Genomic DNA, 16,387 nt, shown 5'->3' on the forward strand with positions numbered 1-16,387 from the left:
AGAGCCTCTGGCCGTCTTTTTCGCAGTTAAGGTGACCCGCACTCAAGCCCAGCAGCCGCAGGAACAACTATCCGGAGGAAGCGCAGTAAAGCAAGTCCTCTCAAACGCAACTGCCAAAATGTCTCTGTCTAACAAGTTAACGCTGGATAAAGTGGATGTTAAGGGGAAAAGGGTAATAATGAGGTAAAGCGTTATATTATTATTATTATTATTATGTGTAGTGCTAATTCTGTACGGGGCTGGATCCTTCCATGTTCTGTTACTTATACCACTCTGGCATCTGTTGTATTAATCTGATATACAAGATGTGCTAGCATAGATTCGAATAGATCCGTTTTAGTCATGACAGCGTTACAATAATTGTACGAATGTTTTTGTTTTTTTTACCATCAGACTTCAGACTGTCCGACTCGGTTAAATTGCAAACAGGAAGTGTTAATTACTCATGTCACGTACATCGTTAAATCAATAAAGACGCTAATTAAATTATTCGTTTTATTTATTTTGAATGTATATTAGGGAATAACCCGAGCATGTCCGAACAGTTCAGTTAAATATTATTTGTAATAACTACCTGGACACTGAGAACTGCACATAGCATTTCAGTGATATATGAGAAATGTCATAGTTTGGTGGGTGGGTGGATTAAGCAGATGAAATGGGTTTGAAATCTCATGCGCAGTAATGTAATGGGAGTTGTGTTCGCTTGCACTAGTGCGCGTGCCGGTTCGCGCCCAGCCTCAGCTCTGTTACGTTGGTGCCCTGAGAGAATCGGATCTCCTTGATTGGCTGCAGCGGATGGCCAAGGTTAAAGGGAGTGGAACTATTTTATGTATTGCTAATTGTCAGAAAGAGTGACTGAAATGAATTGATGAAACCAAAAGAGACTTGCAATAGGAAGGTCTGTGGGAATGATTTGTAGCTGCTTATCACCTGTGGTGGACAGAGGTGGAAGGATTCCTGCTGGAGTCTTCATGGCACACCATGACCTAGTTCCTAGGCAAGCAGGTTAATCAATAGCAGTGTGCAGAGATGAAGGGAGGTTCTTCTGCAGGAAGGATTCTATTGGCTTGTGCCAGCAAAATGAAGACTGTGTTTACTACATATGGATTGAACTGTGCTCCCCTTTATTTCAGTGTCTCTTTTAAATGAATCCTGCAACTCTCTGTGTTGATTAGTTAAGTCACTGGAAATGAATACAGGCATTTTTGACCAAATCATGGGGAAGAGAGTGGGTAGAAATGGCTGTTACATAATTTCCTTTTCATTGAAGTTGTGAAAGCATGACTAATGCAACAATGGACATTTTCTGGCACAGAAATAGCTTGGAACTTAATATATGTGTAAGTTAAATAAATTAGTAGTGTCTTGCATACTGGAGACTAGGAAGCAGTTACCAATGAAGTAACTTGCTGCATCACTTGAATGTGGAGGTGGCCCATCATTTAGTTTAGTAGCCTACCATTTGGATGGTGCTTTGCCTACACTGGCATATAACATTGTCTGTTTAAAAACTGCCTTGAGTTTCCTGCATATGAACATGTAATTATGTTTTAAACAGCAGCTCATAATCATAAAACCTTAACTGTTTCTAGTATAGCAGTATGTTCTTTTTTCTTTTCAATAAGGCAGACCCTTCTATGCTGGTTTCAGACACTGTTTCGTAGGCCTACTCTAGTCTAGCACAGCTAATCTGGGGTGTCCTGAGTTTCAGCATCACAGTGGCAACATGTCTATGGGCTTGGTCACAAGTGGAATACATTTGGTAGTCTTAGCTTGGCAGTACTCATATTAATGTACTGTACAGGCTAACTGTTAAAGCGATTAATTCAATTGAATGGCCTTGATGTCCAGTCTTCAGGTTCATGACACTGAATTATGAACAGTTAACACAAGCTATATGGGTCTGTGGAAACATTTAAAATTGTCATTTACTAATGGATTTGGTTAATTTCATACAACGGTAGCTTCTTAACAATGTCGTTTTCTTTTGCAGGGTTGATTTCAATGTCCCTATGAAGAACAATGAAATTACTAACAACCAGAGGTAAGAAACTGCAGATATTTTTTACTGCATGATAGATTCAGTAGATTCTTCCCTCATTGAAACCAGGTTCATGTGCAGATACAGAACTGCTCCTTTGCAAAGCTGCAGTAATAGTCACACAGGAGCCTCCGACATACCTTGTTTCCTGGGAGATTGTTTCAAAAACTCAAAGCTGCATGCCTGGTCTTGAACAGTGTTGTGTTTGTTTTCAGTGCAATACTGGTTTAATAATACTTGTAGGATAGTGCATGCTTACTTTTAGATGTGGTACCTAAATATTTAGCATATTATCCAATACAGGTTTAGCAGTTTGCCATGTACCGTGTACTGTATTAAATACATTTTTAGGGATAATACCAAGATTTCCACACAGTTTGATTCCCAGTGCTGTTAAAAACTGTCCAGCTGTGGCTCATCTTGGCAGGGTATAGATTGCTCAAATCAAATGCTTTTTTTAGTTTCTTATCTTTTGTTTCTGTTTCTGTTGATACCAATTTCAATACCAGTAGTTGGCACAATGTAATACATTTGATGAAGTATTAGATGTCAACTTCATTATAAAAACAAATCTGAAATTTAACTAGTGACTTGACCCTTTACCTGTTATTTATTTGTTCCTTTAGGATTAAGGCTGCTGTCCCAACTATCAAGCACTGTTTAGACCATGGTGCCAAGTCTGTGGTTCTCATGAGCCACTTGGGACGACCTGACGGGAGCCCCATGCCTGACAAGTACTCCCTAAAACCAGTGGCTGCCGAGCTGAAAAGCCTTCTGGGCAGGTAGGAGCTCCAGGGGCTTCAGTGTGCAAGAGCACTAGACAAGAGAGATGAGGGCTTGTTATAGACCTCCCTCCTCAACCCCTCCAACAGCTTGGCTGACATTTTGTAATATAATAGATATACACAGGTATTCCCTTGTTTGTTATTGGGAAAGTTTTGTTTACAAAGGGGTGGTGGGGGTGTTCTGAAAAGGTTATCCTTCGAATATAACTGAGAGGTCAGTATATGTCCCATTTGACATGTATCTAGAGAATTGCAAACTACGGATGACACTTTAAGGACAATCTTTAGCACATGTAATGAGTATCATAAATTGGGGATAATGTGGAGCAGCTCTCTGTCTGTCCCTATGTCATAGTTACATTCTTACATATATCTAGAGACCCACATATCCAATTGAGATGAAACTTGGTTTGAACATCCTTCAGCATGTGTTAGTGAGTATTCGAATTGTGTCTGTGGGGTGTGTTTCTGACCGGCTTGTCTTTGTTTGCTGCACAGGGAGGTTGTGTTCCTGACGGACTGTGTGGGTGCAGAGGTTGAGAAGGCATGTGCTGACCCTGCTGCCGGGACGGTCTTCCTTCTGGAGAACCTGCGCTTCCACGTGGAGGAGGAGGGCAAGGGCAAGGATGCAGCCGGGAACAAGGTCAGGGAGCTGGGCAGGGCAGGGCAGATGGGCACATAGTAAACCTTGTACTTTGCTATTATGTTGACAGCGGAGATCAGGACAGGGTTTGAAATCAGGGCTAATATGTATTATAATAAACAAGTACATTACGAAGAATAAAAAATCAAATAGTTATTTTTTTTTTTTAAATTTATTTCAAAGCCTACTAATGTGTTAATGCTGTACTGTATGTTCTGAACCAGTTAAAGAAGTCGCAGCAGTGATACCTTGACATTTGCATGAAGGTCAGTGGGTCACAGTATCTAGATGGAGTTGCTTTTCTTGTCCTCTGAGCCCTGTTTGGTATGCAGTGCTTGAAAGTGAAGTGATACAGTAAGGGCAGCTGCTGCACATTTACAGTAGTGTGACCTTTTCCAGACAGAGGGCAAGAGCCCTGCATTGGGTTCTCGTAGTGTTTGGGGAAGCCAGCCAACATTGCCTGAGACAAAACTGATTTAAGTTTCTTTTTTATTTGACTGTTCAAAACCCTCAATCCTAGGGGTAACTGGTAAAGGCATGGCCATGTGGTGTACAGGTGAGTCATACTGTCTGGGGAGTGCAGGCGTACATCCTGGTGGCTATGCGAAGTCGTCTTTCTTTGGTGCACACAGGATTAAATATGAGTGCTCAATACAGTGTAATCCAATGAGCGTATGGTGTAATGTTTGCAGATGTCTTGAAACCTTTTCTATTTTAGACCAAAGCCACCCCCGAGCAGGTGGAGGCGTTCCGAGCCTCTCTGTCCAAACTGGGAGACGTTTACATCAACGATGCTTTCGGGACCGCACACCGAGCCCACAGGTACTTCCTGGACAGACTGGAACACTTTCCTCATATAGAACATGTACAACTGCTTTGATTTCTTAAACGGGGGGAGGGGGGAGTTGTTATCTTCTCTGTAATCTCATCCAGCCCCATAATTTGCTTTGATAATGTATTAGATAAGGTAAGGGTATTTTTTTATACATTGAATGTAGCTTGTACAGTTATCACCGCACACTATTGACACTCTTGTTTTCGTTATCGGTTAAATAGCACAAATAGAATTTAATCATGTTATAAATAAGTTTAACTAATGGACACTCCTTCACAACACTGCACTACAGCTGAGGTTTTGTTTTCAAGTTTATTATCCAATTATCCTCCTGACCACTATTATGTATTGTCCCCTCCCCAGCTCTATGGTTGGAGTGCAGCTGCCCCAGAGAGCAGCTGGATTCCTCATGAAGAAGGAGCTGGATTACTTTGCCAAGGCCCTGGAGAGCCCAGAGAGACCCTTCCTGGCCATCCTGGGAGGGTAAGAACTCAAACCAAGCAGCAGGGAATGAACAATGGCTCTCTTCTTTTTGTCCTGCCTGGGGGAAGCTGGGGTTTTCTGCTTGCAGTATTTCTGACTGAGAAATACTGGGTATGGCTGTACACTGCAAGTGTAGCACTCCGCTTCCCTGTCAAGTAGACTATAAAAACCTAGAAGTAGATTTAATATATGTTAAGGTCCATTTAATTTGATCTAAACTGAAGCGGATCTAAATATTGAAACCCAACCCCTCTACTATGTGACTTGTATGTTGTATTGTCTTTAAAAGGCAGTGAAATGCCAGGGTTGTTCTACTTGAATAATTAAACGGTGCGGCTAATTAAATCTGCCACTGTTTAGAATTTAGACCCTCTGGTATCTTAACTGTTAGTGAAGTGAATTTTTTTTTTAATCTATGTGATTTCTGAAAAAAAACTATCTAGCTACGAAATTGAAGCCATCAGTAAATCTGAAACACTACATTTGTTTTTGGAAATAACAGGTTTGTGTTCTGATTTACATACCAACAATATGGCTGGTATACTTGTTTGATCATTTTACTTCAGTTGTATGCTAACTGTTTAAAAGACTTTTAGAAGTTGAGATGACCCATGCATGGCTTCAATTTATTTGAACAAGGACTCCAGTCAAGTCCAGCTACTGTGTAGAAGCCTGGATATATAGCTTACGTTCATTTCCAGCATTTTCATTATTAAACACCATTCTGATACATTCCTGCATTCAGTTTGCTCCACTGCAATGAACTGTTTATCCTAGCATAATTAATCCCAGTCAGTCGGTACCCTTTTCACTATTGTTTATGGCATTATCAAAGTGCCAACTCTGCAGTCTTGTAAACTGAAACTGTCTGCATATTATGCAATATTCATTTTATAGCTTGTCTGCATTGGAGTGTCTAGTATTAAACATTAATGCACAAACACAAGGAAAACATGATACTTACTGGGTTTTTTTCCAGTCATAAAGTTCAAGTTTCTTCTAACTATTAACATACTGTGGAAGAGATGGGGGCTAGGTGGTACAGCAAATTAGCTTCACATGCCTTTTGTTTTCTGGAGTCATTAAGTCTTATGCTTGATGAGACACTGGTGTAATTCACTTCACAGAACCACCACATAAGTGTGAGGGGACCCAGGATTCAGTGGTAGACAGTGGGGTGTTCAAGTCAGGAACGAGGTGCACTTGTGGGGGGAAGATCTGCCTGTAGCCAGTACTAACATTTACAACAATGTATTGTTTACAACAGCTTTATGCAACCAAAGTATTTTGATGTCACTGCACTATACTTTACTTTTTTAGGTTTTGGAAGTGCACATTCCAATTATGGAATGCAAGGAGGGGGTAGGCCAGTGCCAATTTAGTATGATTGGCATCATTCCATGGCTCATAATGCGAACAATTCAACAGACAAATTAAAAAACGATTGTTAGAGACAGACATATCCTTATATATTGTTGCTGGTCTCATATTAAGTAATGCTTAACACACAACTTCCAAAGAAATAACGAAATGGCCAATAAAGAATGGCCTCGTCAAGAAAAAAAAAAAAAAGTATGCCATGCAGGGGAAGGGCACAGAGTTACATCATTGCTTCCCCGCGATTGTCAAAAGTACATTTTGAGGAATTTCACAACGTTCTTCTCTGAATGTTCTCAAAAGAGGTTAATCTGTTTTATACTGTACATTTTTTAAAATACATTTGTGTTGTAAACATAGCTATTGGTAGAAAAAGTCCCTATATAGGTAGAAAAATATGTAGAAGCCATGGATGGTTCTTCCTTCAAAAAAAAAATAAATAAATAAATGGTTCTCAGGATGTTGATCCCTACTTCTGTTTTTGATTTGTGTTGCCAGTGCTAAAGTCCAGGATAAGATCCAGCTGATCAACAACATGTTGGATAAGGTCAACGAGATGATCATTGGAGGGGGCATGGCCTTCACGTTCCTTAAAATGATCAACAACATGGAGGTACAACCACACTAGGGACTAAACCAGGGCCAAAGTCAGCAAATGCAAATGGGGCCGATTTAGGTCCTGCTGCACAGAAAATAATCTTCTGCCAAAAAGGGCTTTAGAGAGTTATTCTAATTCGATAATGATAATGGGTGAAGGAATGCATTGTTGTATTATGCTTGTCCTACTCGGGATTGGTTTGTAATTCTAGTCTAGTGAACTAAAACATTAATTAAACCAACTTTTGATAGTCTATTTTAAACAAGTGGACTTGTTCCAACTGCTATGTCATTTTTTTCCTCTAAAAATGTGCACGTGGTGATGGAAATGATTAGTCAATATAAGGATTGCACTCCCTCTAGTGGGAAATACATGAACAGCAGAACACAGTAAATCATGTGAGTAGTGCAGGCTGCAATGATTGAAATTCCCTTGGTTCAAGCCATGTTGATTTAATCCCTCGTTCAGATTGGCACTTCCCTGTTTGACGAGGAGGGTTCCAAGATTGTGAAGGACTTAATGGCCAAGGCGGAGAAGAATGGCGTGAAGATCACTTTGCCTGTCGATTTCATCACCGCAGATAAATTTGATGAGAATGCAAAAACTGGAACAGCTACTGTAGCATCTGGAATCCCTGCTGGCTGGATGGTGGGTTACAGTAATTACTTTTTTTTTTTTTTTTTTTGCTTGTCTTTTCAGTGGTTGTTTTTGAAGTTTTTATTCCATCATTGAAAACTACTCCACACTTTAAAGATAAATATCAAACGTTGCTTGTCCAAGACATTCACCCAAGGACAGCGGGCAGTTAATGTCTGGTGGTAATATTTGAAAATGACTGCTTGCAATACTCTGTCCAGCTTCTAATCTGCAGCCAGACGTGGTCCTTACCAGACAGTAAAGCCATCTTCTGTTTCTATTTCTTAATCTTTTCTTTAGCTCTTGAATTGAATATTCACTGCAGGTTACTTGCGTTGTTTGACTGCACAAAGTTCATGTTGCATTGCCCAAAGATACCTTTTAGCTGCAGGGACTCGAGCTTTCTTCCCTTTTTAATACTTGCATGGCACTTTGTCACTATCCAGCTACACTGCCCTCCAACAATAGGCCCCGGGATGGCTGGAAGATTGGGTTTAGACACGCTCCTGCTACCACCAGAAGCAGTTTCTAAATGACTTGTTCAAACTATTGTTGCTCAAAATGCCATGACGTGAACAAATGGTGTCTTTTTCACTAAGAATGTACTGAAAAGCTGAAGTTTTTTAAGGCAAAAATGTATGTGGGACACTACAGCTTTTAAAGAGTGAAAGTTATTAGCAGTTGAATATAATCTCTATGTGATGCCAACCTGAAAGTTTGTTGATCGTGGTGCTGACTGTGAACTCTTGCCCCAGGGTCTGGACTGCGGCCCGGAGAGCACCAAGATGTTTGCTGAGGCTGTAGGCCGGGCCAAGCAGATTGTGTGGAACGGACCAGTGGGTGTGTTTGAGTGGGACAAGTATGCCAATGGAACCAAGAACATGATGGATAGGGTGGTGGAGGCCACACAGAAGGGCTGCATCACCATTATCGGTAAGCTACAGCTGGAGCCAGACATGCTTTTCAGTTCATCTTGATACCAGCACCATTCGTCTTGATTCATCAGACCGCACAGGGTGTTAATGACTTTTTCTATAGTCTGCAGCTTAATGCATCACATTACATTTTTACTGATAAGGAGAGGGAGCTTGCAGACTGACACTGCTTTGTGGTATTGAATCTGCCTACCTAATTTATATAATGTAAAAAACACGTTACAAAGATATTCAACATTATTACAGTATAAAACCTCTAGTTATAAAAATTGATGAATGCTGCATTTTATTGTTCACTGTACATTTGTCCAGATGCTGCCTTCAATATGTTTGTTTTTTTATATATGTTTTTATAAAACCAATACTTGAAAATAGCAGTCCAGACCGCTATCATACCAATAAATTGAAAATGCAAAAAATGCATTGTTCAATACACTGTTGATATTATATACAGTAGGTTTGCTTGTGAGGCGGTCCTTTCACAGTTGTGGTTTCCAGAACCCCTGGACTATGGAATGACTATTTACTTTTGTTGGATGTCTTCCATCATTCAATTATCTAGGCAATATCTGCATAGAAGCATCACATATCCTGTATAGCATGTTTAAATGGCTGTGGTCCTGTTCCAGGTGGTGGAGACACGGCCACTTGCTGTGCCAAGTGGGACACCGAGGACAAGGTCAGCCATGTCAGCACTGGAGGCGGAGCCAGCCTGGAGCTACTAGAAGGTACATTTAATCAACTATTGGGAGTTGTATCATTAGGGGTTTTAAAGGTTGTGTCTGTTCTAAGTATATACCTGTTCATTATAATGGAAAAACAATGTATACAAATTTAAAGTTGCTTTAACTTATTAGCTAAAACATAAAACACCAAGTCGCTTACCATGAGAATTCTTTTAATTTTCTGTTTTACACTAAACAAAACAGCAGTGGATGTAAACTTTGATTTGTGTGACTGGGATGCCTTCGCAATTCCCTGAAACTTTCTTTTCCCAATGAGTTGTTTAAAGATGGCACCAAAACTTTTACACAATGATATATAAAACCAATTGGCTAGAATTATTTTTGTTCATTTTAACAGGCAAAGTTCTTCCTGGTGTGGATGCCTTGAGCAATAACTAAACCCTTGGAGATCCTGAAGACGTTAGCAAGGGGTTTCAATGCAGAGCCCCTGAGAACCACGCCACACCGCTTGTCTAGCTCCTCAGTAGCACAGATGATGAATTCCTCTCTTTGCACTATACCTTTGCTGCGGCTCCCGAGGAAAGGTCTTTTCTGAGTTCAAATAAGATACTTTACAGTTTGGAATTGGTCGTTTGTGGTAGCGTGTGTGTGTCGCTTGTTTTTGTTCATGTGTTTGAGAGAAAGAGTTTGTTTGTTCTGTGTTGACTATAGAGTATATATTTTGCCTTTACCAATGGTTAAATCTGTATTTAAACACCTACGGCCCCTATTTTACAAGCTGGTGTTTTTTAGCAGCTTGTACTGTTGTTGGTAAAGTAGGTTTACCAGGTGTATTATGTCTGAACAACTTACGCCAAACTGCTAATGGAATAAAAACAAACATTGGTGTAAAAACAGATTGACTTTGTGGTGATTTATGGTACAACAAAGAGAAATGCCTGTGAAAGTGCTTGGACATACTTGGTATACCATTGCTTCCTATTACATGAACAATTAGTACCCAGCCATGGCTGTAAATTCAGTGTTAAAACTATCTGTATGATAAAGTTGATGACCATGACATAAATCATTTGTATATACAGAGTAGTATAGAGTAAGGATTCACAGTTAAATGTTTATTTACAATTTGATAAGAGATTCTCCGGATGTATGTTTGACATCAGATGGATCGATTTACAGACAGATTAACACCTCCCTATATCCCCATTATCTCATATTTTCAATAATTTATGCTAAATAATGTTAATTCCAAGTTTTATGAGTATTTGCTAAACGGTTCTCCAGGTGTATTCTAAAATGTGCGAAGCGGGACATACCGCCTCAACAGATTTGTGAAATACTACCATTTTCATGCACAGGATGCTTTATGAAAGTAGTAACTTCAAAACTAAATTCCTTTGAAACTATCACAAGCAAAACTGTTGCCTTGAGGTATAAAGGTATAAACATGCTTGAGCAAGAGCCTCATTTTAAAAAAAAAAAACTTTTCAATGGAACCATATAAATATCAACTGCCTCTGCACTCCTGATCATACTGGTGAGAGAGTGCCTGAGCTACAGCCCATACCAGCTGAAATGGAAATATAGGAACTACCAATAGATCTGCATCTGCCAATCGAATACCAGGACACAGGGTAAGAAGCTAGCTGAAATAAACAGGTTCAAGGCTGTGAATTGACTATTTAAAAAAAAAATAAATAAAAAAAAAATAACTTGAATCTTGACTGGCAGCCAATGCATGGACCCAAGAACTGGAGTGATGTGGTGAGTTTTAGTATTTACTGTTTCAGCTGTGATGTACTGGACTGAGGCTAGTCCAGCAAACAATTACTAAAATCTACTAATGAGGTTGCATTACCATTGGAGAAATGGGCTGCTAGTTTCACTATATGGCAACTTTTAAATAATAGTAATGCACAAGGGAAATGTAATGAATCTGTGGGCTCTTGACGATGGTCAGCTAGGAAGGTATTATTTAATTATTTGAATGCCTGCAATGGTTTTTTGTGTGGTGTTTGTATTTCCTTGTTGATTTTTCTTCTCTTCAGTTAAGCATCTTTCAGTTGGTTTTCTTTTTCCGTCATTTTGTTTGCAGTTTATATGTTTTTTTAAAAAAAGGTTGTGTTATAGGTTATAATGTTATAATGTTCACAAATCTCAAATGTGACCTCACTTCCATCTGATACAAGAGCCAAACTATCAGATATAAAGAAATTCAGGGTGTGTACATTAGAAAAAAAACTGAACTTCTGAAAAAGTGATAGAAATGTGTAGATTTTAACAATGTAGCAAGTTAAAAAAAAACAGAATTACAGTTTGGGAAACTGCAAAATTTACCTTAGTCATTATTTCCATGGCTATAATTGGCTACATCAAAGCTGTTTGTAGGAAACAGTCTTAAAACTACAGTTCCCACAATGCACCAGAACCACTCCTTTACCTGCAAGCTCACATGTTGTTGGAGACACACCTGGACGGTTGATAGAGAAGTTTTGGAAGCAGGTAAATGTTTTCCTCTGTATTATTTGAAAAATACAGAATTATTGTACAATATTTTATAAACCATATTGTTGATCCAGCCTAACCCAGTGGTTTTCAAGGAGAGGCTGCCTACAGGCAAACCAGCTGGTAAGACGGATGTGTGCTTCTGTACAGTCTGTGGTTACAGGCCTGTTCAGTTCGAATTTCAAATAAACTATTGTCCTGTTCAGTTATTGCTGGTTCCAAGTTCAAAGTGCTTGCCAGATTTTGATTGTTGTTTTAAAGGGCTGTGTCATTCACAGTCTACTTTGAATTTAAGCTTCTTAGGTAAATGGAGAACAACAAAAGGCAAGGTGTTGGTACGTACAGTACTTTGTGTAATGTGAGACAAATCCTGTGCTGTGGCTCTGTGTATTATATAGAGTTAATATAAAAGTGTTTTTCTATTTGTTTTACAGTATTCAATTCCGCAGTCAGTTTTCATATCATTTAAAAAGCACTGTTTTGAAGCAAATTCAAAAGCATAAAGATATATACAATTGCAGTAAAAACATTGCAAGACACAGTAACAATTTCAATGCAATTCACTTACATCCTGATAGTTTAAGTTTAATCTCCTTACATTTGTTGTATTCTTCCTCCTTTTGCACTTCTGTTTAGACATACTGTAGACTGTCATTGTTTGTAGGATGTGATTGAAACAAATAAAGGAAGATGAAAGACATTCCAGCTACATTTCAAGAGAGAGAAATCTTTAATGCTTTCATGTTGACATTTTTACATGTGCCTGCATGGGCAGACATTCCTGAAAATTCCCCTTTTGATTTTGCGTTTTATACATTGGCTTCAGATTACAGAACATTAATCCTCTATACAAAAGCCTCCATGAGAGCTGGAGTAAAAAAGCATGTGTTCCACAACATGAATTCATGAAACGTTGTCGGCACTCTGTGTTATAATCACACAACGACATTAGCTGGCTCTCTGCATCTTGCCAAGACAAACTGATTGATGGAACTTCAAAAGCATTGTACTGTTTAGATTCGGTTCACTGTACTTTGTCAGAAATAAGACAACAGCCAGACACTGCTCTCCCATTCTGCTATTCCACGACAGCAAATAAAGCACAGCTTACTGATAAAGCGCTTCACATGGACGCTTGAACCTTACTCTTAAACTCTCTGTGAGCTCTGGCCTTGAGCTTTAGCGAATAGTTTCATTATTACCTCGTTACATGCTACAGCAATGCCATTATCCCTGAAGTACACCATGCTGACTGTCCATTTTGTTTTCATTATAGGAGCCAGCTTTCTTTCTATGTTACAAGTCTTTAATAAATCCATACAGGGAACTTCAATTTTAAGTCTAATTCTCAATTTAGATAAAGGATTTGTTTTGAAAAAATGTAATCTTGGCCCATGATGTGTCACGCATCTACTAATTAGAGTGCCTGAAGATATGAAGAATTTGAAATCTGTGATTTAGAAAATGGAAAACTCAATTCATTCGCTGGCCTTTGTCTCCTGCTTGAATAAGTTAAATGCTACCCAGACATACAATAGCAAGACAGGAATACTAGTCAGTTTCAACAAGACATTCCTTCCAGCAGCATTTCTGTCACCCTTGGCTTGCCCATATGTTGATTTCGATGTCAAGCAGGGCCACCTCTTGTGCTTATAACAAAGGATTAAACACTGTTTTATTCCAAGTGTTTAAAAAATGTTTCCACTTACATGTTATGACGTTTTATCCTCGCTAAAAGAAACACTGAAAAAAAACTATTCTATACATTGCAGTCCTAAACTTCTGTTTCTAAGTGTGAGTGAGGCACACTTTGTGTCGATTGTGTATAATGCTTTAGTTTTAAGCTTTGCAATAATCAGAAAGAAGCCCTAGAAATCCACAGTAGCAGGGTTTGCTAACTAAAAGACCATTGATTTCAATACTTTCAATTTAAAATGTTGTAAGGGGCATAGACAATAATAATAATAATAATAATAATAATAATAATAATTACACACATTAAAAAATGTAAATTCAGGTAGCCAGTAACCTTTTACAAAGGACTGTACTTTGTTAAACAAAGGACAATTTAAAAATGTGAATTAAAATGGCCTACCTTTCTTGCCAGCTTTTGAAATTGGAATCAGGTTACAAGGAAACATTTTCAAGGATGTACTGAAAACAATAAAGACATTGATAAAGACTTCTCATAGAACCAATTGACTCCTTTTTATTATTCAAGACGTCAACCAATTCTCAATTAGGACAGGGTTTTCTAGTTTCAGTGCTATAATGATATAACCAAGTTCATTACAAATTACAAATGAGCATTGGGTTAAAGGAATGTAGATTTGTCTTATTATCACAGTCTACATTAACCTATTGGATACATAGTTTACAGCATGTGTACAATCAACAGATATGCAGTTACACTGAAAAGCAACCAGAAAGCCCTCGTTAAGATGAGAATGGCCCTTCATTTAAGTTTATTATCCCAGTAAAAAGAACATTATGCAAATAAAAAATATCTAAGAGCGTAAAAGGACAACATGAAACAGGTGTCATTAAAGAAAGTGGGACTATAGCATTGCTTCTGATCTTTTCATTACAGCACAATGGTAAATAGGGTCTATGATAAAAGTTTGGATTAGATTGAAGGCAGGTATTGTGTTCACCATGTTGAATGTAACTGACAGATGGTCTATTGCATGTCGGACACCTGACTGTGCCTTCCCTGCTGGTGCCAGAAAGTCAAGTCCACAACATCCCTTCTTATAACAGCACCTCTGCTCTTCAGACTCACCTTGTAACTGTCTGTTTCTATTCAGAATCTGAGTCAGCTTGATTCCTGCGTGCTCCTGAACCGAATGTGCTGCTTCGTTTGAAATGCAAAGCTGATCAAGAATGCGTCTTACTACCAGCACCTCAGCGCTCACGAGCAGGTAGGGTATTGTCTCAGCTGATGCAATAGCAAGACTGATTCCCCTTGGGAGAAATAGAGCCCTGTCTGGTGCTAAGATCTCATTCAGGCAGCTTTGTGATGTGCACTCAGGTGTGCTTCAACTCACAGCGCAAGAAAGACCTTTTCTAAATGGGAAATATTGAGTCAATAATACCCTGCACAGAGGGGGGGGGGGGGGGGATGTTAAATAATGCCATTTTAAATATTTAAGTGTTTTAATGACCACTTTTATTATTAATTAACCGTAAATGGTAAATTTAAGGGTTTAAAAAATGTGTTATTGTTTTACTCTGGCGTCATTCATGTTATTTGATTTCAAATCCTTTTCTTGTTTCTGTTTCATCAAATAGTCAAAGTTTAAGCATAACCAGTTGATGAAGACCTTTACTAGCCCTAGTTCAGCATCCCACAATGGATGCGAGTGTCACAAATGTGAGACTGCAGGCTAGAGATTAAGACTAATTTGATTATCAGTCTCACCTTCAACACCAGTGTGAATATCCCTGATGACAGCTGTGTTGGTAATGAGAGACATTGAGTCTGGTGTTCTTTTAAATGTTGTTTTTATTTCAATATTTAATGACTAAAGGCACATTAATATGAACCAACAGTTCAGTAATTGCCTTTCTAGGGTCAAATGCAAAACATGGGGATCCTTATGCACTGATCATGTCTGTCCATCGGTCTGTCTTTTAGTCGCACTCTGCACAGTGAAAACGATACTGCCATGAGTTTGCACCAGTCTTCAATCTTTTCTCATACACTCTGAGCAAATAGACGATTCAGATTGCATTTGGCAATATTTACAATACTGAGAACCCTCTGTATCAGCGTGCACTGCTTGTCCCTTTCTTCTCCTTGTTTTGTGTATTAATCAATTAACCAATCAACTGGATACTGAAGCAGCTGCCAACAGCCTATCCACACACTATCAGTCTGTCAGACCTGCCGTCTTGCTCATTGTGGTTGAAACTGACATGTTACAGGGAGATGCAGCTTTTATATATTACAGAATCTATGGCATTGAATCCATTTGCATGATAAATTCATCAGTCATGTGAAGGCGGCCCATTACTCTAAAGTGTATTTGAATGCTGTTGTCCAGGCTGTGCAGGTGAATGTGTATTCCTTCACTGTCCCAGGAGGACTGGAGTATGAACTGGGATTGCAGGAGGCAGATCACAGGCAGCAGCGATGGCCGCAGTGGAGGACTGGAGCCCAGAGGACGTGGCAAACTGGCTCAGTCACATTGGCTTCCGGGACCATGCCATTACCTTCTGGGGTATAAGGATTTTTTTACAGCCTCCTGTCTTTGTATGACCTTCTACCTGATGATTGATAAGTCACACTTGATAAATACCTCCAAGTTAACTTTATTACAGTTGGGTCTGAGCCACCACTTTTATTCCACTTGCCAGGAATGAGCCTAATAAACCATATGCACACACGTTTTCAAAGGGTGGGGTATCATTTAGGAGTGCACAGGGTATTAGAAATGTGTAAATGTTTCACTTCTTTGTTTTCTTATATCTAATTAGCACTTGCAACATTATCACTGGCTCATGTTCTTGTGCTTAGGATCACTTGTGTGTGTCTGTCTGTTTTTCACCTAAACTTGTATTTCATTTTATCTTGATTTTCGTTGTCTAATATGTCAGCAGAGGGCACTCTATGGACAAGAAAAAATATGCTTGCACTGTCAACTGTTTTGAAATACAACTTTATTGATTGCAGTACTGTAACAAGCTGCTGTTTTAATAAAGAACTGGATTGCCATGAATTACAACTCTGGAAAGCAGCATCTATTAGAAGTTTAAATGTCCTTGTAGTTAATGGAGAAATTAGGAAACTGGGAGATCTATTTGGTGTAAACCGCTCGTGAAGCATCGCTGTCAAGCCAGTAAAGAAAGGGGGCTTCT

The 16,387-nt window shown here is 39.0% G+C and overlaps 2 protein-coding genes across 2 annotated transcripts in view; both read left to right on the forward strand.

The window, feature by feature from the left end:
- The first annotated feature begins 20 nt into the window (after window positions 1-20).
- On the forward strand, window positions 21-9,918 carry LOC131701690 (phosphoglycerate kinase 1). The gene is made up of 11 exons (XM_059001135.1): window positions 21-183; window positions 1,997-2,047; window positions 2,671-2,826; window positions 3,328-3,472; window positions 4,191-4,294; window positions 4,671-4,790; window positions 6,666-6,780; window positions 7,234-7,413; window positions 8,157-8,334; window positions 8,966-9,064; window positions 9,420-9,918. Exons 1-11 carry the CDS (start codon window positions 119-121, stop codon window positions 9,458-9,460), a joined length of 1,254 nt encoding a protein of 417 aa, XP_058857118.1. The 5' UTR covers window positions 21-118; the 3' UTR covers window positions 9,461-9,918.
- A 1,529-nt stretch (window positions 9,919-11,447) lies between these two features.
- Window positions 11,448-16,387, forward strand: part of LOC117430693 (angiomotin-like) — a 49,461-nt gene continuing 44,521 nt past the window's right edge. The window contains exons 1-3 of the mRNA XM_059001136.1: window positions 11,448-11,524; window positions 14,335-14,448; window positions 15,611-15,750. Of these exons, the coding sequence (XP_058857119.1) occupies window positions 15,663-15,750 (88 nt within the window). The 5' untranslated portion in view covers window positions 11,448-11,524; window positions 14,335-14,448; window positions 15,611-15,662. The remainder of the gene's footprint in view (window positions 11,525-14,334; window positions 14,449-15,610; window positions 15,751-16,387) is intronic.

This window comes from Acipenser ruthenus, chromosome 26 (assembly GCF_902713425.1).
Source record: "Acipenser ruthenus chromosome 26, fAciRut3.2 maternal haplotype, whole genome shotgun sequence".
In the NCBI taxonomy this organism is placed as follows: domain Eukaryota; kingdom Metazoa; phylum Chordata; class Actinopteri; order Acipenseriformes; family Acipenseridae; genus Acipenser; species Acipenser ruthenus.